The following is a 24,062-nucleotide window of genomic DNA, read 5'->3' as shown; positions in this document are numbered from 1 at the left end:
AATAATACTTAATTTTGAATTTGGGCAGGTCATGCTCCCTTGCTGTGAAGTTCATAAATAAAGTGTATTCCTGTTAATATAACTGAGACACTGGTTTTGAGTACTGCATTATCTTAAAATCCAGTGCAGCTTGAGTTGAAGAAGTGTAACCTGGAAAAAATACTGCCCACTACCCTCCCTGTCCTTTAAAGCTAAAGGAAGACCATAAACACATAAAGCCTCACTAGAAAGAAGTTGTAGTGCTGGAGTGGTAGCAGTCTTTCTTTTTTCTGAGAAGTTGAGGTCTCGTGCAGGACATGCTCAGGATTTGAGGTGACCTAACTAAATTGGCTTAAGGACCAATTCACCTATCTTGGTCCAAATCCTGAAGTAAACATCCCCAATGGAAATCAGTGTGAAAGGTTGATCAGACAGAAATTGTGTCACTATTGCTCTTCATACCAAGAATGAGAATAGACTTCTGATTATTTTTGAATCTCAACGGAAAGTAGTTACTTCTTTTCGTAAGAACTTGCTTCCCTTTTTTGCCTACATCTAAATAAAATATTTTGAGGAAAATATTTTAAGTAGTAACTACTGTGTTAGGTTTTTCTTAACTGCATAATAAATAGCCTTGTTTTTTTTCAGAAGTGCTGAGGTGCTCTGAAGACATAATAGCTAAGTGTCTATGTGCAGATAAAAGTGTTTACCAAAAATGTAGCCAAGAGTAGAGATCTGAGGTTGAGTGTTGTATTTAATAATAACTTTCTCCTTTGTTTTTGCTTTTATCATTGAGAGTTACTGTTTTATCAAGTTGCTTGTAAAGCTGTAGAATACAACTGAAGAGACACATTCAAGAGTGTCTTCTGTGAGCATTGTTTTGTGAACATTGTTTTGTCCGCACTCTGAAAGGAGCTGAAATGTCCTTGTCCTATTGTCAGACATTCTTCATGAATTAAAAAAAAAAAAAGTGCAATAAACTCAGCAACAGTATGGCACCATAAATACTTAAATATTCTTAGTGTTTATATTTCCAGGTCTAACTGGGGAATTACTTGAATTTTCATCTGCTGGCAACAGCATTGTTAGCCAATCTGTGATTAGTGAAGGGAGCACTGACAATGGCAAAAAGGTCTAGAATGAATGCTGCTGGTGTCTTAACCAAGATATGCATCACTTTGAACAGGAAAGAAAAAAATACATCGAAGTGGGATTTCTGATGTTTCGTATTGCCCTGATAGCGTAACTTCAGTTAGATTGGAAAGTGTGCCCTGCAATGTCGGAATCTGTTACAGAAAAGGTTACCAAGCTTCTCCTCCTGTGTCCCTCTTTGCGTGCTCCTGGTTCTAATAAACTATTGAGTACTTGAAATCAGATGAGCCTTTTCTCAAGGGGAAAATGGGGGTGTGATTCTGAGCTCAGCAGGAGTATTTCTTTACACAGAAGCCAGGTAAACCAGTTTGCAGTGTCTTCCCTTTGCGACAGGTTGAGTTGTTGGTTGTTGTTTTTTGTTTTTTAATATTTTAAAACGAATTCAAAGCTGTACCACCATTTAAGGCAGTTGGCATCCTGCATCTCTTAAAAGACTTCGTAGCAAATTAGGGGTTCATGTGTTAAACAGTCCTTTCTTAAGTCTTCTGTGATACCGTGTTGTGTTGTTTTCTCATCCTCCGTTTAAAAAACTTTGCCATAAAATAATCCGTGTTTATGATAAAATTTTATTTTACTATTGCAGGATCCTGAAAGTGTTTTGGTTTGTTTTATTTTTTTTGTTCATAGTGAACTCTTGGAGAAGTTGTGTCTTTCACTGTATGATGTCCTGAGGCCAATGATCATCCATGTCATTCACTTAGAGACACTTTCTGAGCTCTGCGGGATTCTCAAAAATGAGATGCTTGAAGATCATGTACAGAACAATGGTAACTCATGGATGGAACCTGATTGTTTTCAAGTGTCTTCTTAACTGACAAAAAATAGGCATAGGCAAAAAAATCCCTAGATTTTTTTTTCTTTCTAATGGGTCTTAAACATGTCAAAGATGACTTTAGGTTACTTTAAATAAATTATGTTTTTTCATTTGTAATAGAAAAGTCTGTGTTTATGGGTCTGTGTGTATCTTCATTTAAATTAATATACTGATGTTTTAGAGTCCTATTGTCTCTAGATTGTACAAAAGCAAGCAAGCATCCACCCACTGCGTATATGTGCATCGGGATTGACTCAAATGAACTTTTCAAATGAATGAATTACTTCACTTGGCCCTGCTAAAATGTCTCTTGCAGAAAGAGCTTTCTGCATACGTGATGAGAAAACAAAGGAATTCAAACCTGATTTTTTCATTCTCCTGGACACAGTGTTTCCCAGGCTAGATATTGTAACTTCAGCAGAGGAGCTACATAGCTGGTAGACAGTTTGGAGTTTTGGAAGTGTTCAGAGCTTGTAGTCTTACAGAATTGAGCTGACCATCAGAAAAAAATCTCGTATCTCGTTTCCTTAAAATGAGCAATGCGTAATGGAATAATTTCCCAGTCTTAACCTCGCACCAGGTGATAAACAGAAATCGTACTTGGTAGCTGGTACATAACACAGCATAGCGCTTTGTCTCTGAAGCTGTGCCAATGTCATAAAGAATTGCTTGTTTTCCTGGAAGTAGAATTGTAACACTGTTGGGAATGAGGAAAAAATTGGTGACATAATCTTTCAGGTAATCTTAAGAAGTGACTTTCTACTTTTAAACTCAGGCTGATAGAATAGTTCTTAAGCTGGATGTGAGCTGCTTTGGATCGTCTGTTCTGGCAGGCAGGTAGTTGAGTTAGCTTGCCAGCTCCCGACAGTCGCACTGCAGGCGTTGGCTGTGATGGAACGAAAGCACGTCGGTTTGGTGTCCAGACAGAAATGCCACTCGATGTACCCAGGTCTCAGATAACTAGAACGCTGAATTCTAGCACGGCGTCTGATGTTATTAGTGTGAGATCTCATTTTCACTGTCTAATGAAAATCTGGGGAGCTGAAGCAACTGCAGTATGGAGTTCAGGAATTCCTTGTTTGTCGCAAGCTTGTGTGCGTGCTGCTGTTCCAAACATAGTCTGACTTCATGGGCAGCAAGCCAGTTTTGTGGCAGTTCTGTATGTGATACTTGAAACTTTTGTGTCTATAAGGTTGTTTTGTAATTAAATTAATAATTTTGTCCCTTTTTTTCCCCTTTGTCAGCTGAACAACTGGGTGCATTTGCAGCTGGTGTCAAGCAGATGTTAGAAGATGTCCAAGAGCGTCTTGTCTATAGGACGCATATTTACATTCAGACTGATATCACAGGCTACAAACCTGCTCCAGGTGACCTGGCGTATCCTGACAAGTTGGAAATGATGGAGGTATAGCATCAGCTTTTTTATTGTCCTTGATTTGTTTTCTTTTTATATGCAGTATATACAATTGTGAAATATAGTGCTTTGCAGATGGGGTTTTGCAGTTTTTAGGTGTATGTAGTATTACTGGCACTATCAAATTGGCACCTGCTGATTAAATTATGACCTCAACTAGATGTCAGAGGACACTTTATGTCAACCTCGGTAAAACTGGCAATAGTTCTCACAGTTAACAGTTTTATCTGAAGTTGAGGCTTCTGAATTTTCTCTCATAACAGTAAATTTTTATTTACTTTCCGAAGTAGTAGGTATTAGCCATTGTATTTTCTGGTTGGGCTGGAGCTGAAGAGAAGCTTTAGACAGGCACAGTTAGCTACAAGTTTGTTTTCAGAGTTACTGGTCAACTAGTGTTTGGTATGCATGTGTACGCTGTGCTCAGACAGTGTGAGGGGAGACTTGGTTGTACCTTTAGATAATGTAACATCAGCAATGGCTTCCAGTAGCCTTTTTCAAGTTCTTATCAGTATTAGCCATTTTTGTAGTCATTCCAAGCCCTTTGATTCAATGTTCCTACTGAAAGGAATCAAACCAATTGTACTTACTTTGAAAGGTTAATACTACATTGATGAAAGATTACAGAAACTACTTGGAGAATAAAAGAAGTGGCCAATGAAAGACTTCAAATTAGTTTTTGACTAGTGCAAACTGCATTTGAGATGAAACTGAAAAGTAGCATTGCGTGGAAGGGATTAAGCGTAATAAAGATCCCCCCCAAAAAAACTGTTGCCATTCATTTAATAATGAGAGGCCCAGGCTGTCAAAGGCTTGAGTTGACGAAGAATGGCAATTCGAGCACGGACTGAAAAGATCCAGATTTTATTGCTCTGTTCTGTTTCCCTCTATCTGCTAGAATAGCTGGTGGTGCTTAGAAAATTGTAGGACTGATTTACAGCTGACAGCTGTTCTTTGATTTCAGAATCAAAGCATTACTTGGCTATAAACCTTTTGCGTTTTATATGTGTGTGTATATAGAATCATAGAATCACAGAGTGGTAAGGGTTGGAAGGGACCTTAAAGATCATCTGGTTCCAACCGCCCTGCCGTGAGCAGGAACACCTTCCACTAGATCAGGTTGCTCAGAGCTCCATCCAGCCTGGCCTTGAACACTGCCAGGGAGGGGGCAGCCACAGCTTCTCTGGGCAACCTGTGCCAGTGCCTCACCACCCTCAGGGTAAAGAATTTCTTCCTAATATCTGATCTAAATCTGCCCTCTTTTAATTTACAGCCATTCCCCCTTGTCCTATCACTACACACCCTTGTGAAAAGTCCCTCTCCATCCTTCCTGTGGGCCCCCTTCAGGTACTGGAAGGCTGCTCTAAGGTCACCCTGGAGCCTTCTCTTCTCCAGGCTGAACAGCCCCAACTCCCTCAGCCTGTCCTCGTAGGAGAGGTACTCCAGCCCTCTGATCATCTTCGTGGCCCTCCTCTGGACCCGCTCCAACACATCCATGTCCTTCTTATGTAGGGGGCTCCAGAGCTGGACGCAGTACTCATATATATGTGTGTATATATATATATATATATGTGTGTGTGTGTGGGTTACTGTCAGCTGGAAGAAATTAACGTTGTGTACCTTATTGTGTTCAGTTCTTGCCTGGAAACAAACACTGTGAGAAACTTCTTAGTACTGAACTCACGTTGCTATAATCTTGTCTCTATACATGTCTAAAGCTTTTGTTATGTTACAGTTTATGCTTTGGTGATTAGAAGGGACATTCATAGGTTTTTAGGAAAGCATTTACAAATCCTGAAGCTATTGAGTTTTTGTAATACTTGCCCTTTGTACTGAAAGTTTAAGGGCTAAGAAGTTTTTGAAGCAAAAGCAAAAATAGCAATGGAGAACCCCACCACACAAAATGTAGCTAAATGGGATCCCTCCATTCAGAACAGCTAGTGATCGGAAGTTCTACTACAATAGCTGTTAGGAGTGCAGGTTGGTTTGGTTGGTTTGGGTTTTTTTGCTAAAATAGTGTGACTAGAAATGAATGAAAAAATGATTATGAGAACTTCTTAGTGTTAACTGTAACTTTGTAGGCAAGAGATGCAGACACTTAATCTACACAAGGCATTATTTTCTAACTAGGGTCCTATGGCTGTTCAGTTAGGAAGAAGAAAGTGGGTTTTACTGTTCGTTCTAGATCGAGAAATTATGCTACTCTTCACATGTCCTCGTAAGACTCCATTTTTTTTTTCCTGGTTGGAGATTCATTTTGCTACTTGATTGTTTTTAAACCTCAAAACTTTGCTATTTAGAGAGACGTTCTGTCTGAGTAAATGAATTATTAAAATGTTAAAAGCACAGGGCAGAAATATTTCTTGTGCTCTTCTGGTCAAATATTAATGCAGTTCTCTGCCCATTCTTGCTGCCTCTCATTGCTTCCAAGTGGACCAAGTAGTGAAAAAGGTTAAGTGTGGAAATGTTGAATAACGTTAGGGGAAAGCTTTTTGTTGAACTCCTGCAGGGAATAAACTAGAGAGCACTTTGGGGCCATCTGCACATACTGTTTATAGGAACAAAGCCGTCACAGAGGTTATCTGTGTGAAATCCAAGTAAGTGTAGAATTGGGTTCCCCTATTTTGAGCTTGTCTTTCTCGGTGGCTTGACTGGTTATTGTTTCGAGATCAGTAAAAACAGGCAAAATGGAAAGAACAGTGCTTTACAGAGATCTGTGTAATACTTGTGAATCTTAAATTGATACTGAAATGTTTCTGCTACTGTTGTGGAAACATCTGTCTTTATTTGTTTTAATTTTTTTTGAAATGCTGGGGAGCTGTGTATAGCTGACTCCTTTTGCAATTTAGTACGCTTTTCTCTATTATAATCAAAGCAACATTATGCTGCTTAAATTAAGGAGAAAATAAAAAAAATTAAATTTTGTGGTATATCTTCCCCTACAGCAAATTGCACAGAGTTTAAAAGAGGAACAGAAGAAGCTGCCATCTGAAGCTTCATTTTCAGATGTCCGGCTAGAAGATCCTGAGTCCTGCAGCTTAGTTAAATCTGGTAGGAAATATATGTCATGTTCTCAAATTAATGCAAAGCTCGCAGAGAGTGAGTGTTAACTTGAACCATCAGTGAGAAACTTTCATGCATCTTAAAGGGTTATTTTCCTAGAGAATTTCAGAAGAGATTTTGAGAGGTGAACTTTGTCTTAGGGTTCTTAACTTTTTTTTTTTTCTTTTTTGGAATGAGGAACAACTTAGTCTTTTTCTTTTGGTGGCATTTCGTTATGCTTCCAATGCAATCCATTCTGTGAAGCAACTACTTTTGTAGCTGACAGCGTCTATTATACTTTGTATAAAATGGAGCTTCTGTATTCTCTGCCGCACAGTAGCCCTACCATCAAGATGTATACTTAAGGAAGCTTCTGTTTGTTAGCTGTGCTGAGATGAGAAGGGTGGTTTGGTGTGTCAAGCATGTCTCTTAAGTGAATGTTTTGAGCATCTGGGAGTGTCTGTGTGTGCCTTTACCTGGGAAGGCAACTTCCCTAGCTGAATGTGTTTCTGCTTACTGAAACCAGTCAGTGATTTTAGCTGTTACAATAACTCACAGTATAGTCCTTGACTTTTTAAATGTCACCTGTGTGCCTGTAAATTACAGTGAGCTGGAAGCAAATTCCATGAAATTTGATTTTTTTGGATGAGTGTTACAACCCTTTAAATTTTTATCTCAGATCCATGAAGATTTTCTCTCTTTATTTTATCATTGTTGAGAATGGTACAGTGTTACTTTTCCCAGCAGCAGCTTTCTCAGCTCTTTATCAGTTCGTTCTCATATTCCTTTTGATTGCCCAGTAGTTTCTTGCTTTTGGCTTGCAAGGCCTGCAAAGGTCTTTCTGGCTCTTTCTAGCTGGACTCCACGAATCCTGGTGAGGGTGGAGTTCATCTTGCTTCAAGCCAGGTGTGTGGCATTAACAAATCCTGTAAACCCCACCTGCATTTGGGAGATGGAAGGAACCTATACGATGTAATTCATCCTTACCTAAAATAAGTGTCTGAGATAATTGGAATTATTTGCCCTTCAAAGGTGCCTCTCTCCCATTTCAGTACCCACAAGAGTAGCTGAAGTGACTAATAAGTAGCCTGGGAACCTCAAACTGACAGCTAAGGTCTTACAGGCCTACTAATTACTGTGACAATAAATTTATTGTTGCAAAAGGTAGAAGGATACTGCTGAATTATTTTAGGCAATTCCCATGCTGATCATATAAACACCTTACAAGTGCTTATTCCACCAGTATGTAAAACTTCAAAAATTTTACTTTTTTTAAATGGTTGGTAATTGGGAGCAGAGTTATGATGCTAATGACTCAGCTATTCCCAGGATTTAAGGAGAAATTGAAAATAATACAAGACTTCTGTCTGTCAGGTGTTGCGCAAATCCATTTTGAGCATACAGCATTATTACAATGGTTACCCAGGAGGCAGACTTTTTTTATGTTTGCAAACAACCCCCCCCATGACAAACTTTTTTCTGCCTTCATTTTTGCAGTTATTAACATGATCTTTAAACCCTACAGTTTCTATAGCTGTTTACTCTGTGTAGGGTTATCCCCAGCACAAAGGAAAGCATGACATAACAACACGGATGGAATGTTTTGGGGTTTTTTTTCTTTTTTTCTGAGTGTCTTCCTTAGTTCCATAATCAGTAACAATTTTTTTCTTTTTTCTGCTATATTTTTTATTTTTTTTCTCTCCAGTAATTGTTTGACCATTTCAGCTATTGAGCTGAGGAGAGGTGGTAGGGAGTGGTGTGTATGTGGTCATTGGAGACATGGCTGTAAAACTAACTCATTAAAAAAGGTCGTGCTGGGCCATCCCTGAAAGCGAATTCATGTCTTTCACAGACATGTGCTTTATACACATCAGAAATCTACTACTGACCTGCTCAGAAGGAGAAAAAAACAACCAGAAAACCCCTAACCTTTCTCGGTGCAATAAAATATGTCTTATTACTGTGGGGTCAGTATAAAGTGCAGTCGATATTGCGGTCTCCTTCAGTTGAAAGGACAGATGGGCAAGGTTTTCATTTGTGCATTTTACTTTTAAACAGGTTCAGCAGAATCCCTCCATCCCAGGCACCAGACCACAATTTCACCAGCCGATCTGCATGGAATGTGGTATCCTACTGTCAGAAGGACTCTAGTGTGTCTCTCCAAACTGTACAGATGTATTGACGTATGCAAAAGTTTCTTTATCTCGATTTTAAGTGAAGCGTGTAGGAGCAGTTCCGAATATATTAATTGAAATTAGGAAAGGACAATTACTGCCTCTCATCTCTTATTTTTGCTGATATCTTTATGTAAAACAAGTGAACAGACAAATTTAGGTCATAATTTCCAAGACAATTTTATATTTGTAGAATTAGAAAAAAGGCACTGGTTTGTCCGTCTATTGCTTTTGCTGTGACAGAGACACTTCAGTGTCTGATGCTCAAGATACTTATCACACCAAAGTTAAGGAGTGAGCAGGGCAAGAAAGAATAGATAGGTCGATTATAGAGAATTACGTTATTGCTGAAATTACTGAGTGAATGTGTTTCTTGCTTTGTGCTATGCAGGACATCAGACAAGGTGATGCTTCTGGCATTAAAAATGCTGACTCTACTGCTACATTTTGGAAATGTTCTCAGAATTTTTTGTGGTGCATCTTTTCACCTTCCAAAATGTAGGAAACATTTCCAAAGTTTAAGAGAGTAGAAATCTTCACATCTAACAGAAACAAAAGGAGTATTTACTTCAGCAGTACTTTGAGACTTGCCCTTTAGAATCTGACTTTTGTCTGTCACCTAACAGCATAAAAGGCTAATATGTCTCTGAGAAGAATAATGCAAGTGGTTTTGCTTCTCTGTATGTGTTCTATCTTTATTAAATACGTTTAATGCATTTCAAATTATCTTTGGTAGGTGTTATGTCAAACTGCTACCAAGACGCTATTTGCTTAAGAAGAAACTGGAAAATGTTACTGCTTTATTGCTGAATGTATCAATCTCATTAAAGATAAATGAATATTTTCCCTTGTTTTCCGCTAGACTTTTGGAGAAGAGGTCACTTTTGCGTTGTTTGCGAGGCTCATTTATAGTGTTATCTGCACAGTGATTTATTTGTTTTTTTCGTGGAGATATTCTAGCAGAACTGGTATGCCTTGCCTGCACCTTGTAGATAGAGGAAGCGAGTGAAGTGATACTGGCAAGTCTTGGGGCACCCAGGGCTGTCGTGTACTATGTTGGCGTGCTGGTGGAGGCGAGCTGTGTTCCTACGGCTAACTCAGCCCTGTGATCTAGTTGCTGCAGCTCGATAAGTTACTCCATGTCACCGGGCCATGGCAGCTGTCAGGTTTGTTTACTAACCTGGCGCAAATGTGAGGTAATTTGAGCTTGCTTGAGGTTAAGCTCACTTGAATGATCTCACATCTATTGCAGGTGTAAATTGCACGCACAGGTAGTTACCCTGACGCATGAAATTTCTAGTCAGGTTACCCAGTGAGCATCGTTCATGCTGTTAGCTGTGAATGCATTTGGTGTCACTGACCATGTCACCACCCGGGTGCAGATTCAGAGCTGGAGGGTGAACAGGGCGTGCTTGAGTGTGTACCTGCATCCAGTCTAAGTGCTGTAGCGAGCGTTTATGTAGGAATGCTCCATCCTGTCTTAGTGCACTCAGACATATTTGTAGCTAATCTAGAATTTTATGTTCTGGTAAGCAAATCCATCACAAGCCACAACTCTTAAATCCTGCTTAAGCTTTGCTAACACGTTTTTTTGGTTTTTTTTTGGTCTGATTTCCTCATCTCTGCAGAGGGCAGTGTTTCAGGGATTATCGCAAGAGGCCTTATCTGCCTGCATCCACTCGCTGCTGGGAGCTGCTGATTCTATCAGCAAAAGCAAGGTCAGAATCTGTGCTTTGGGTGTGATTTCTTTTTTTTCCCTCCATGTTCATCTAAAACCGTGGAGCAGTTGTTCAGAATTCTGTTGAAATCTCGGTGAAAGCATGTTGCTCTGTCCCCGGAGACCTGATGGATTTGCCAGCTTTTAGTTACGGTTAATGTATTGTAAAGCAAAGATGAGGATTCACACGCTAGCCTGTCTGAAAAGGTGGAATACAAATCGTAGCAATCGTGTTTACAGGCTGCTCTAACTCATGTGAATTAAATCAAGTGATACCTGCAGAAAAATGCTGCTAGAAGTCTCTGCTCCCTGTATTTGTTTTCAGTGCCTTTTACTCTTTCCTCTTTTTCTCTCCTCCAATGTTTGAATTTTCAAAAATCTTTCTAAGGATCAGATTCACTGGGAAGATTTGTGAAGTATTCTCTGCTCAGAACTATCTATAGTCAAAAGGTTTGATCTGATGTGTTGCTCAGAATTCAACGCAGTTTCATGATTTTAACCTTAAATATTACTTCAAGTAGTTGGAGTAAACCTTTTTTTTTTCCTGTCACAGTTCCTTTAGTACAAATGCTGTAGTAATTTGCTAATTCCTAACAGCCAGGTAGTTAATTAAAAAAAAAAAAATAGAAGGAAAGTCTTAGTAGGCTAAAACTGTTGGATTTGTATAAGCAGTAAATATTTAGTAATGAAGGAAGTTTTAGTTGCTATGGCAGATGAAGAACTGTTTTGAAGTATTTATTTTGAGTGCCTTTTGAAAAATATCTGTTAGACGTAGTATCTCTAAAAAGAAATTCAAACCACGTATCCTTCTAGCTTGAGCAGAGAACTATTTCGTATGTAATTGATTCAGAGTTCTACAACTGATTATCCATTCCAGCACTGTATATCGGGTCACCGTTGACTTAAGGTATTATATAGAGAACGAAACTGATCCTGTAGTGAGCCCTAGATAGGTTAGTCCAGGACTAGAATCTGTACCACTTTGCTCTTGATGCATGTTAATTTAACATTATCTGGTGAAATCATGCATGTAAGAATAAAAGACCCCAAACCTCAAGAAACCCTTCCACCACTTATTTTTAGTAAACATTTCTAGTTGTTAAAATTGCATATTTAAATCTAATTTCTTCCAGTTCAATTTAACACTATATCAAGGAAAGTTCCAGCTTGCAAAAGCAAATTTGAATTCTTGAGTCCTCCTCCATTTACCTCAATGAGCCATGAACTTCAAAGATTAAAAGCGACAAGAAGTGTAAAGCACATAACTACAGTAACAAGCAGTGAAAAACTGATCGTCTCAGTGGTGTGAACTTGGCCTTGTTTTATTCTTTGTATCTTTGCTATTCTTTTACAAATTAACAAAGCTTTGTGTTTAATGACATGAGAAAAATGCCTTGTAAGACCTTTCCACAATAGCACAGTTAATGTTTCTGTAATAACCTTGATTGTCTGTCTGTTTGGCTTTTTTTTTAATAATCGTAATGATTAAAAAAAAATTAGAACCTTGTGGTTTTCAGCTATAAATTATATGAATTACATTAAATAATTCCTGGCTCTTAGGAAGAATAAGTTTGTATCTTTCAGATAGTGGATACATGTACCTAATGTGGACATTTAGTAATATAGCTGTATAACCTAATTCTTCTAAGAAATGTGAATGAAGTCCCACTTCTTTAGAGCAGTGTGTTAGGAAAAGTACGGAAGTGGGATTTGTTGATCCCAGAATGTAGTTAATGGCACTACAGACTAATGGAAAAAGCTTGTTAGTAAGATTATTGGTATTAATTTTCTTATAGGAAGTAACTAATAAAAATGGAAGTGTTGAAAATTTGCTCTTGATTTGTTTTTTTAGTAATGCATGTTCTTTCTCTTGTGCTGTAGACCCACGTTGATGGACAGCTTTTCTTAATAAAACACCTTTTGATTCTTCGTGAACAAATTGCTCCTTTCCACACTGATTTCACCATTAAGGAGATTTCCCTGGACCTTAAGAAAACTAGAGGTACTAAACAGTTGCTGGCTACAGAATGGGATGGGATTGTCCTCCCTTAATGTGCCAGCAAAAGTTCTGGGTTTATTTTATGTTCACTTGCAATGACCTGTACGCTTGTTCTAATCTCTTGCTTTGTTCTTATCTTCTCTGAAAAAAACCCAAAACCATTCTCTTATTGAAGGCGATTCAAGATATATCTAACACGTTCTTTACTTCTGTATGAAATGTGTTTGACTGCCTTTTGCTGCTGACCTAACTTATTTATCCAGTCCTTTTTAAGAACAGCTAAATAATCTACGTTTCTTTTGCAGAGATGTCTTTCTCCTTTTCCGATCCTTTAAAGGCATATCTTTTGTTACTGCTTTTTAGCAAGTGGTTTTAAAAATACATAGTAGACTTGCGTAGAACAAATGAGGATTTCTTTGACCTTTCTGTGAGGTTTTGTTTAGGAAAGGATTTCTTATGTTGCAAGTTCAATAAGTGGTATTGTTGAACAGTTTTATGTAGCAACCATGTCTGTGGTAGCAAGGGAAAATAGAGAGTAGTGGCCATGGTCATGATTTTTAAAATTGTACTGTGGTTCCTGTGTCAAATACAAAAAACCCCTCCTCTCTGAATACAAAAGTGAACAGTCATGCACTTGCCAAGTTTATAAAGATAATGGGAAAAATAATTGGAAGCATGTCAAGTTTCTCTCCTTCCATTCCAGAAGAGAAAGCTGAAGAAATAACTTTTCTTTCCTGTCGTCTACTATGCTGCTGTTTTAACTCTGAAGCAAGCAATTCTTACACTAACCATTTCACCTGTTGCATTTGAACATCAATGAAACCTCCTACCTGTTGAGTAGTTTCTAGTTGACTGGAGGTTAAAGGGCAAATACATCCTTTTGGTGTCTTGTCCTGGCTGACACACAACTTTGTTCTCCATCTTCATTTAATTGAATAAATTTTTGTGCCAGCCAGTGCTTTGCAGATGGTAGTGGTAAGTAATGGAAAATACTTTCTTTATATTGGGGGGGTGGTAGTGGTGTTGAAAAGATGTACATTCTGCTTGATTCTTAATGTAGTGTAGGGTAAGCCAGTAGGGCTTTTGTATTTGGGCTGAGTTGTGGAAGACAAATAACATGGCTAATAGGAGTTTTACTGTGTTCTGGCTAAGCTGTCTGCACATAGATTTAAGCTTTAATTTGGGACTTATAGGCAAAGGGACCCCGCTCAATGTAAAAGTCATGCTTCTGCCAATTTTTTTTTTAAAGTAGTGTAGTGCTAAGGTTCTTGTAACTGAAGTATACAGTGAGGAGAAGTGACCTTCACACTGACTAGCTCACAGGCTTCTAATTGAGAACTTAGGCTCTTTTTGGGATCAGTGAAGATTCTGGGAAATAATTCCGAGAACAAAGTGAATCTTTCTCTGCAGTCTCATTTAACTGCATCTGAGTGCAGATTGTTAGTTCAGTGCAAAGCCTATATGTCTGCGTGCCTGGTATTCCCTGTTTGTTTAATGCCTTTGACAGCACTTCTTCAGCTCCTGTGTCTTGTTTCCCTCTCATTGTTTTATACAGCAAGAGGGGTGCAGAATTACTTTTGAAATGAAAAAAAGCAGATGGATGAGTAGGATGATAAATGAATGACATTGGGGCAACAAGCCATACTGAAACTGTGTTGATAATTTTCTTTCTCCCCAGTCTGACTAGATTTCAGGTTGACAACATCCCCTTAACGCTGTAGGAATAATTTCAATATCGTGTGTTAATTGCAGGCATTGTTACAACTTCTTGGGACTTCTGCAGAGACCATAAACATGAGTGTATATCAACTTTGATGTTTTATTGTTTAGTCCTAACTAAAATAAAAACAGAGGAAAAGAGTGACAATTCTAAGTTACTTCATGCAACTGTACTCGGTTTTCGCAGGCAACACGGGCCAAGTTCTGCATATTGTTCTTTAACTGCTTAATTACTTAGCTTCTTTAAAAGTCTTTCATTTGTGGATATATTTACAAAAGGAAAAGTGCTCACACAGTTTGTGTGCTGATAACGCTGCAGCTGGTATCAGTCATCGGTCAGACTGATGTAATATATTTATCCGTTTAGGCTGTGCAACTGTTAGATTCGGGTTTGCCATAGGTGCAACTAAAAAATAGTGAATCAAGCTTTGAGTGCTTCTGTGTGCGTGTGCTTGTGCATCCACACCTAGCGGTAGTGGAATCATCAGTGTTATATTCCTAATCATGCTAAGCCATTTTTATGAGTAGATGGGTGATTATAAAGTTTTTAATTCCTGGAGCTGAATCCCATTGACTTACAGCGTGAGTGACTTTCTGATTCACAGATGCAGCATTTAAAATCCTGAACCCTAAGACAGTTTCAAGATTTTTTAGACTAAACAGCAACAACGCCTTGATACAGTTCTTACTGGAGGTAATATGGATTCTTACTGCATTAAGAAAAATTTGGTCACGTAAGTGGGTGGTGATCTCTGGCAAATAAAAAGGAGAGATTTGTTGTCTTCTGTTCAAGGGTACTCCAGAAATCAGAGAACATTATATCGACTCTAAGAAAGATGTAGATCGTCATCTGAAATCCGCTTGTGAGCAGTTTATTCAGCAGCAAACCAAACAGTTTATAGAACAGCTGGAGGAGTTCATGACAAAGGTACAAAAACATTGTATGTTTGTTAACGTAACTGAAATACTGGTAGGACAAGGGAATTGGTATTTAAATTGCGTTCAGGAGAAGTTGCTAGTTCTGTCTGATTAGCTGAAGATGATGGCATTTCCTATTGTAAGGTTGTGCTTCCCTTTAAGTTCCAACAACAGTTTTCCAGGCATTTTTGAGATTAATGGATTGAAGGAACATGGCATCATTTGTTTTTAAAAGCAACCTTTATGCTCTTCAATCAAGAAGCTTTAATGTTGCATTAACTTGAAATAGGTCTGTGAAAGTTGGTTGGAGCTTTTCTGTTTGCAGGAAAACTCCTACCTTGACTGTATTTGTAAGCCTTCAAAATCAATCTCGGGTCATGCGTGTTCTTGAGGGAGGTCTTAAAGTATGGCTGTGAAGTGTGTTAGAAGCTTCTGTTCTCAGCATATTTTACACCAGTGACAAATTCCTGATAAAAGTTGGTCAGAAAGATTAGGCACCCTAGGGGATAAGAACAGAAAAGGTGTCTTGTTACAATACACTTCTTTCTAGAACCTGCTGTAGAGCTCAGGATGTCTAGGCATCTTGAGAAAAACACCCAGCAGGATCTGTTAACTTCTGGAAAATCAAGAGAGTGATGTGGATCCTTGTGTACTGAGGATAAGTGGTTTTACAGCATGACATCTCAGAAATTTGGGGCTACAGCATTGCACGGACATCACAAATATCCCAGCTGCTGGCTTCTGAGAATTTAGGAGATTACAGTATTAGATTTACTGCTGCCTGTCATGCTGGGTTGAGGGGCCAATGGCATGCCTATAATACAGATGGGGACCCGATGAGCTTGATAGATTGACCAAGTTATCCAAATGATTCACTGGGAATTTGGGGAGTTTGACTAACCTGCTTAAGTATATATCTCGTCTGAGGTTTCTTTGTATCCTTAGCTGCCTAAATGTCTTTGCAAATTTAATCCCATTTTGAATTTTACATTCAAGAAGTGATCATGACTGTAGTTTTGAACGAACTGCATTTCTGTCAAGCTGCTTCCCCTGTGTGTTGTTAAGGCAGCGCATAGAAGTAGAGAGAGCAGGGGAGATTCCGTACACGGCAGTATCTAAGAGACTTGTGCAACTGTTACTTGGTCACTGTGTGAATTCAACTGAAAGAAATGTCATTTTGTTGATTGTACTTGTTTTAGGTAGCTGCTTTAAAAACAATGGCCACTCAAGGAGGTCCCAAGTACAGCCTTTCGCAGCAACCTTGGGCGCAACCAGGTATTTGCTTTGTTTTATATTCCTGTTACCTCTGGGGCGCTTGTAGGGGAATAAAGCCATGATCATTTACTGCTTTGAGACTTCTGTAAGCTTCTCATGAAATGGAGAAAAAGACCCCTTTCATTCACCATTTTTGGTAGAGCGATATAAGCTGCATTACGTGGGGCTTGAGTGTTTCAGAATGTCATTTGTCTCCGTGCCTGATTTCTAAAACATAGCAATCTGAAAAGCTGGCCAAATTAATTTGGACTGAGACTGTGATTGATTTGGAAAAATTTGAAGTACCTAAGAACTGTCTACCTTTTTCCTGAAAATCCTGGCTTCCTTTTTTAGCTGTGTGCTAGTTTAAATGCCTTAAGATACCTCTAAATCAAAACCTGGCAAACTTCAGAATACGTATTTAATTGGTCCAGTAGATGAATGATTTGAGTATTTCTCAAGCTGTGACTGTTCTTGCATGAAAACAGCATTTCCGCAACTGCATACAGAATGTGCTTAAGGAATTATTTGATTACATTAAGATAAAGCTTTTGCTTTTGTGGGAAAAAATGAGTCTGCTTTGAAGCTTTTATTGTCTGTGCGTTTGGTACCTACTTCCTATTCAGTTTTCCTGTCACTACGCAAAAATGAAATCCAGCTTTGTTTCCCTCTTCTTAAGAATTCAGATGTGAATGCTTTGTAGGAACATTTGAAGTAGTTTAGATGTTCCTGGGTTGTTTTACTCTTCTGATTACAAAATTGTACTTCTGGGTGACACTGAGAAATCTGATTATTCCAATTCATATATTGGAACCTTCTGTTGCATCATGTTCTTAAAATGGAAAGCCAGCCACATTCATTCATAATTCAGTGCTGCACCATGGGTCAGACACTCTCAAGGGCTAACTCGAGCTTGTACTTAACATCTCCTGCTTCTTCAGGAGTATTTTTAATGTTTGTTTGGAGACAATTATGTGTGGAGAGGCAGATCTAAGCAGAGCTTCTGCTGTTTCTTGGAAAGCAGGAGTAGGTTGAAAACTTGGATACAGTAGAAACTGGGGAAAAAAATGTAATGTAGTATTGAAACTTCAGTAATTTAAAGCTATGAATGGATTTTTATCCTGCTCTTTAAGCAGAGAGCTTGTAAAAACACAAAAAGACCTAGCAATGAAGAAAGAAGGCCTTGTGTGAGAGAGGATTCGTGCCTGGCTGATTGAAAATCCAGATGGCTGTGCAGCTTTTCTTCTTACAGACATGGCCTGTGGTCAGTAAGGAGAATTTGTGGTATGCTGTTCACTTTACTAACACTGTTTATTTCCCAGCAGTTTCTTTTCCAGGCAAGTTTACTAGGGGAAAGCACATGTAGAGCTTTGCTGTTGGAAGTCGGCAACTTGAGGAACCTCAGGAGGATGTGGTTGCTTGCAGAAATGGTTTGAAAGTATTTTCTACAGGGAAGAGGGGCTAATGTCTTGAGCAGGTCCCAAAAGAAAAGCCTTGTCTGGCATGTTTTGGTCGTATGATGGGTTGATGCTGCACGGCCCAGTCACCCCTTCTTTCGCTGTCACTCAACCCTGTGGTTATGATCAGCCCCAGTAAAGTGGAGGTGGTATTCTGGAGTGTAGATTCCAAACAGCAGAATGCCATTTTAGCCTGTTAAGCTTATTTTCTTTTACTTCCAGCAAAGATCAATGACCTGGTCTCTTCCACTTACAAGACGATAAAAACAAAGCTGCCATCAACGTTACGAAGCATGTCGTTATACTTGTCCAATAAAGACACAGAATTAATTTTGTTTAAGCCGGTTAGGGTGAGTATTGCTAGATGTACTCCAGCATGTTTTCCTGTTGGTGTTGGGCATTCACTTAGTTACAGACTTTAAACACATTTTGTGGGATTGTTCACCTTGTATTTCTGTGTGTGTATGCATATATTTATAAGTGTGTGTATACAGACACACATACGTACATGTATCTGCGTATTTGTAGAGTTCTCTAGGCTACCAGTCCAGCCAGTAAACACGTGACAAATACGATGCACTTGTAATAGTGAACAAACCATTACAATCACTGTGGTGTCCCTGCTCCTACGAGGGGAGGCTGAGGGAGCTGGGCTTGTTCAGCCTGAAGAAGAGAAGGCTACAAGGGGACCTAATATGTACTTACAAATACCTGAAGGGTGGCTGTCAGGAGGATGGGGCCAAGCTCTTTTCAGTGGTGCCCAGAGACAGGACAAGGGGCAATGGGCACAAACTGAGGCACAGGAAGTTCCATCTGAACATGAGGAAGAACTTCTTCCCTCTGAGGGTGACGGAGCACTGGAACAGGCTGCCCAGAGGGGTTGTGGAGCCTACTTCACTGGAAGATATTCAAGACCCGCCTGGACAAGGTCCTCTACAGCCTGCTGTAGGTGACCGTGCTTCGGCAGGAGGGTTGGACTAGATGACCCACAGAGGTCCCTTCCAACCCCGAACATTTTGTGATTCTGTGAATTAAAAAATAAAAAATATCTGATATGTTTTATAACTATATGTTTAGCTTAAAAAAAAAAAAGCTGTCCTGCTCTCCATTGTGCTTAGCCTACATAACACACCCACATTACAGGGAAGCAGCTGGTTCTGTTCATCATGCACATCTTCTGCTCGGCACCATATGAGGTACTATAAAGATAATTAACTCTGTCCCAGCCAAAACCAGTACAGCTTCGTCTGTTACACGTGGGCAGAAGCACTGGAGGCAGAGAGGGTGATACAGATTCAATGGGACACCCGCTGTAAACTCACCAAAAAGAATGAAGCTGGAGTTTTAAGCTTGCAGGTTGAGTCTGTAAGACTCAGCGTTTCAGCTTAGCACGTCTTAGCTAAAGTTTTTATCACAGCCAACGTGGATTCCTTGTGGCTGTTTTGGGGCTTGTTTTAGAAGAAAAGCTCTTAAAGCTCAACTGCTTCTCCCTACCTGGTCACTTCAGTAGCTATTCCACGTACATTGTGCTTATTCTGGTTCATGTCTGAGGTCGGTGTTGTGTTTTTTTTAATATGGAGTTTTTTCTTCTTTCCTTTAAAAGAGTAACATTCAGCAGATGTTCCAGAAACTCCATGCTTTGTTAAAGGAAGAATTTAGTAATGAAGATCTCCAGATCATAGCTTGTCCTTCAATGGAACAGGTATGTATTGAAGCTCCTTGTTTTATCAGTTGCTCTTTCATGTGACTGGCTTTTTTAAACATTAATTTTTCATAATTAGGATTTTTAGTGTTCAGAATCCCTATTTATTATCCCCCTTAATCTTGGATGATTAAACTCAGGGCTTTATCTGAACTCTAGGCACTCATCTGAAAAAGGGGGTTGTGTTTGTTTATTGTATGAATATTCAATGGAGTTTTTAAACTGGAGGTGGTGATTGATGTTGCTGGGGATTGAGTGGTACAACATTGTGGCAGAGTGTTGTCGTTTCTGAGCATTGTCTTTCTGGAGAGATACCAAAGCTAGTGAATATGCTTTTAAAGAGCCTGTGTGTGTGAAGGCGGTGGGTTTTTTTGACAAATACAAAAAGAAAACTTTTACATTTAGGAAACATGAGAAAGAATTACAAGGGTTTATTTGAAGTAAATTGCATTGGGAAAATGTGCAGATGTTTATGGAAATGTAACCATACATAATATGGTCTTTACTCTCAGAGATGATTGGGGTTAAGAATTCTCTGTATTAGGATGCTCTGACAGAAACCAAGTAGGTTTTTAAAAATCTCGCTTTGACCTTAGCGGTCCAGGGGATGTGGATAGAATCTTGATTATCCCAGGATGCCAATATTTAAACAGATAATCTAGTTTATGGATTAGAGGACATTGCCTGCGGTGAATGTGGCCACAGGGATGTATGAAAACTATCCTGGAGCACAGAGTGGGAGTGGTGTACTGGAAGGAGCTGGGGTCATCCGAGAGGAGGTGGCTTCCTCTAATTGTTTGTCTGTTAATCCTTAGGATCACTTCTACAAACTGAAGTCTGTGGGAAACCATATTGTAATCGGTGGGGAAGCAAATATTGCAAAGGCTCCCAAGCATGTTTCAGATCGCAAAGATGAACGTTAACACTTTTTGCCAGTGAGCAGATTTTTTTGGAGTTGCTTGACAATGCGTGAAGTCATTTAAAAAACTTTGGCGCAGTAGGTTGCGACTGCTGACATGACTAGTCAGCGTGGTCAGCTGTCGCACTTTGAAAAGCCCGTGAGTAGGCATTTGACTGGAAATTTTGGCCAGCTCTTTTGTAGCTGTCTGCCCCCGGTTCATCTAAGACTCTGCGCTTCCTACAAGTCCTGCTTAAAGGTTAAAATAGAAGACGCTGGTTCTGAAACTTAGCTGCTCTGTCTAATGTAGGCTTTCCTTCTGTCTTTCAGGTGAATTTACTTTTATCGATGTCCAAGTAGCCCAGCGGTGAGGCTGCTTGAAGTAAGCTTCAGCTGAATGCCAGGCAGTGAAGGGAATGCGAAGACATTTGCTTGAAATAAACGAAGGATCCCACTGTGCAGTCCAGTCTGCGTCAAAACTCTTCAAGCTGCTTAATCCTGTTTTAGGAGAAAAAAAAGAAAAAAAAACAGTTTTATTGATTTGTTAAAGGTCTTCCTATTCATTGGTTTGAGAAGTGGAGGGAAAGAAAACAAAGCAAAATACCATTTGCTGATCACTCTTATGGAAGCTCAGTTACTGCCTTCTCCAGATGTTTTCAAAGTTGAAATCCTGGGGTTTTTTTAATGTAAAAACCTTTCTTGCTTTCCATTAGTAAGCTGGTGTATGCAGTGGAAAGCCGCACTTTCAAAGACATACTGGAAATAAAGCGCAGGGAGCCAGATGGGAGCGGTGATAGGTATCTGCAAGGCTTGGAGATAAGCGCATTGGTATGACAATTTGACTTCAGCAGGCATGCTCCCATTTTTCTTTAACTCTCCCAATAATCCAGGTAATCCACCAAGTGCTTGAACATAATTCAGAGGTTCTTAGTCGGGAAAACTTTCCCTCATGTGAAACATTTTTTGAAACCCTGGATGTGCTGGTTTTGTTTATACTGTTGTGGTTGGAAGCTGTGAGATCCCGCTTGAAGTTTCGTGCTCTGACCTTCCTCCATGTAAAGAATCTCAGTTTTGGGATTCGCTGGTCCCATGGAAAGCTGTGCAATGTAATTCCTGTTCTTTCTGAGGGAACTGCTTGTTTTCAGTTGCTTTACTGCAAAGCTTAGCATTGAGATTTTCAGGTACTTAGTTTTAAGTTAGAGTTGGTTTTTGGCCTTACCCAAGATCAAACGGTGGTGTTGCACTGTTTGAAGTGGAGACTGGGACTGGAACTTGTACAGCCTTTATGCGCTGGAGTAAGTGTGAATAAAGGTGCGGGGGGGGTGCCAGAAATTGAACGTGCAAGCCTGTCAAATCAGCATTGTAAACAGGGGATAAGTACTTGGTAACTGGTAAAGAGTGCACGATGTTCAGTGTGCATTAATTGGTCATCATTTTGGAAAGCTGAACGCTAAACACTTGGCCATTAATGGGATGAAACACTACTGGTGGCTTTAGGATGTCTCAGCGCGCACATCTTTATTGTGCAGCGCTGCGAAAGAGAAATGTGGTGACTCACATGGCAGACTTTTAACTTATTTATAAAACCTGTTCTGTAGTTTTAAGTGTGTAGAAATTTCCATGCACATCGGTGGTGTTTTGATTTAATAACTTTCCTGTTATAAATCACATGGCTGGAGACAAAGATGGTAGGATTTAAAGCTACCGTGGGAAGTGTTGCAGCAGTGGTGCTGAGGTACATAAATGGTACTCATAGGACCTTACATGACTCCTTAAACATAACGAATGGAGCTAACAAGGAAGAAGACTTGCCCTTTCTTTTTACTCGTGTAGAAATACAGGCTGTAAAATAATGTCCAGTGCATTGTAATATATGTATATTTGTTTTTTATAAAGTTTTACAGGAGGGCTGCATGGTCGCTGTACAGTTATGACTGACCTAATACAGACATTGTACAGAAAAGACATGAAGGGCAAACCGTTGCAGCCGTCACTCCTGTGCTTGGGATCTTTTTCTCTCTTAGAGTACCCAGACAGCTCTAGGACAGCTGGGTGAAAGATTAGGAGAGCAGTCAGTTTATACAGCCTGTTTGCTAAACGAACATTTGTTTAAACATGTACAGTTTCAGATATTTACGTTTACAAATAGTGTAAATACTTTCAAAAGATTAATTTAAGATGCTTTATATTATCTGACTAGAAACTTGCTGGTTTTAATTTTTTTAAATAAAAATGTTGCCTCCTATTTTGGTCCAAGAGTAAAGCTTTATTCTGTATCCCGAGGCTTGTCTGTCAAGATAACTGTAATACGGAGACAATAAACATCCTGTAAGCACAGGCGGTGCATTGCTGAGGAGTTTTCTTTTTTAGCAGTGAGAGAATCGACTTTATTTGGCACAGATATATACCTGAGTGCTGAATGTGCAGCTAATTGTTGAAGTAATGCCTCTTTATGGTTATAATAAAAGTAAATTTGTATTTTCTTTACTGACAAATGATCTCGTGTGACTAAATGGTCTCTGCTTGCAATGTTTTTAGGGGGAAGAAACCATAACTGTAATACAAGAACATATTTTAACTAGTTGGCTTTACTAAGAGATAACTTGGAAGCTGGTGGCAGAAATCACAAGTGTTACTGTGTTTGGTAGTAACCAGGCAACCAGAACAGCTCACAGACTCATCTACCCATAGTTTCTCATTACCACATGCTGTTCTTCTGGCCCTTGGTGCTGTAGAAACGCACCATCCAGAGGCTTGTGGTTTGGCGCCTGTAGCGTCAGCGTGAAGCTTCCCTTCACTCTCTGGCTTTGACAGTGTCATTGACCTAAGGAAAAATGCTCCTTTCTTGTGGAATTCAGCTTTGATCTGGCTGGTATGGGGCAGCGATGTGTGACCGTTGCTTCCGAGGCGCTTGGAGCCTCCTAAAGACGTTTGCCCTTTGGATTGCATCTCTTGCAAACGAAGCGAATGCCACAGCAGCTGGGCAGGCACTCACGCTTCTTTTTATACAACAGTGATGCCTGCAGCATAGCATATGCTGTGCTGGGTTTTCCAAGCAAAACCAATAGTCCCTTCCTCAAACTGTGCAGGTTTGATGTGGGTAGGAAAAGGGGGAAAAGGTTTGTGCTGCTGAAGCAACCCATGACTGCAGGTAGATCCAGCCCTGTACCCACAAACGCTGCTTTCTCCTACCCTTGTGCATTTTTTTCCGCAGTGAACCCTAAAACCAAACCACCACTGTGGAGAAAATCAGATCTTTGATATAAAGACCTCTGAATAGAACAACAGAAAAAAAAAAAGAATCAGTTGGCCCCATTCAGTAGTGGTCAATCATGCCAATAAGCCATGGGACTTAACGTTTACTACCAACTGGAGCCCTGACAACTAAAAGGCTCTTCCTCTTCCCTCTTTCTCCTGTTGTCCCCGGTCCCTGTACCTAAGTGACTGTTCCTCATTCCTTCTCCGCCAGCACAGGTGTCTCTGGCCAAGAGCTGAAGCAGGCTCATCAGTCACACTAGGTACGACAAGCTCCTGAAGTCCAGTCCATCAGCTGGAGGATGGAAGCCATTTCCTCCTTCAAAGTACTGCACATTCGGTATATAACCCCACTGATCACACGACGATCCATCAAGTGCTTTCGAAAGAGACAGGGTTGGTGTTCCGAGGGCTTGATGTACAGGAAGATGGGCATTGTGAGCTTGAAAAAAAGGAGCTTTATTTTCATCAGAAAGTGACCGTTATCACCTTGACGAAGGAAAGGTTGATCTGATGTGCTGATGTAATGGCTTGCTGCGAGTTTTAATATCTTCATTTCAGTGTTTCATCC

General features: G+C 39.7%; 1 protein-coding gene across 1 annotated transcript in view; it reads left to right on the top strand.

Annotated features, from left to right (window-relative positions):
• The window catches only part of COG3 (component of oligomeric golgi complex 3), a 33,317-nt gene extending 10,634 nt beyond the window's left edge, over positions 1-22,683 (top strand). The window contains exons 12-23 of the mRNA XM_075422139.1: positions 1,759-1,898; positions 3,190-3,350; positions 6,302-6,407; positions 8,457-8,581; positions 10,201-10,290; positions 12,171-12,291; positions 14,613-14,701; positions 14,801-14,935; positions 16,125-16,200; positions 17,859-17,986; positions 19,240-19,338; positions 20,567-22,683. Coding sequence (XP_075278254.1) covers positions 1,759-1,898; positions 3,190-3,350; positions 6,302-6,407; positions 8,457-8,581; positions 10,201-10,290; positions 12,171-12,291; positions 14,613-14,701; positions 14,801-14,935; positions 16,125-16,200; positions 17,859-17,986; positions 19,240-19,338; positions 20,567-20,596 — 1,300 coding nt within the window. The 3' untranslated portion in view covers positions 20,597-22,683. The remainder of the gene's footprint in view (positions 1-1,758; positions 1,899-3,189; positions 3,351-6,301; positions 6,408-8,456; positions 8,582-10,200; positions 10,291-12,170; positions 12,292-14,612; positions 14,702-14,800; positions 14,936-16,124; positions 16,201-17,858; positions 17,987-19,239; positions 19,339-20,566) is intronic.
• The last annotated feature ends 1,379 nt before the right edge of the window (positions 22,684-24,062 follow it).

This window comes from Opisthocomus hoazin, chromosome 1 (genome assembly GCF_030867145.1).
Source record: "Opisthocomus hoazin isolate bOpiHoa1 chromosome 1, bOpiHoa1.hap1, whole genome shotgun sequence".
NCBI lineage: Eukaryota > Metazoa > Chordata > Aves > Opisthocomiformes > Opisthocomidae > Opisthocomus > Opisthocomus hoazin.
The sequence above is the reverse complement of the archived record's forward strand: the minus strand, read 5'-3'. Positions and strand labels throughout refer to the sequence as shown.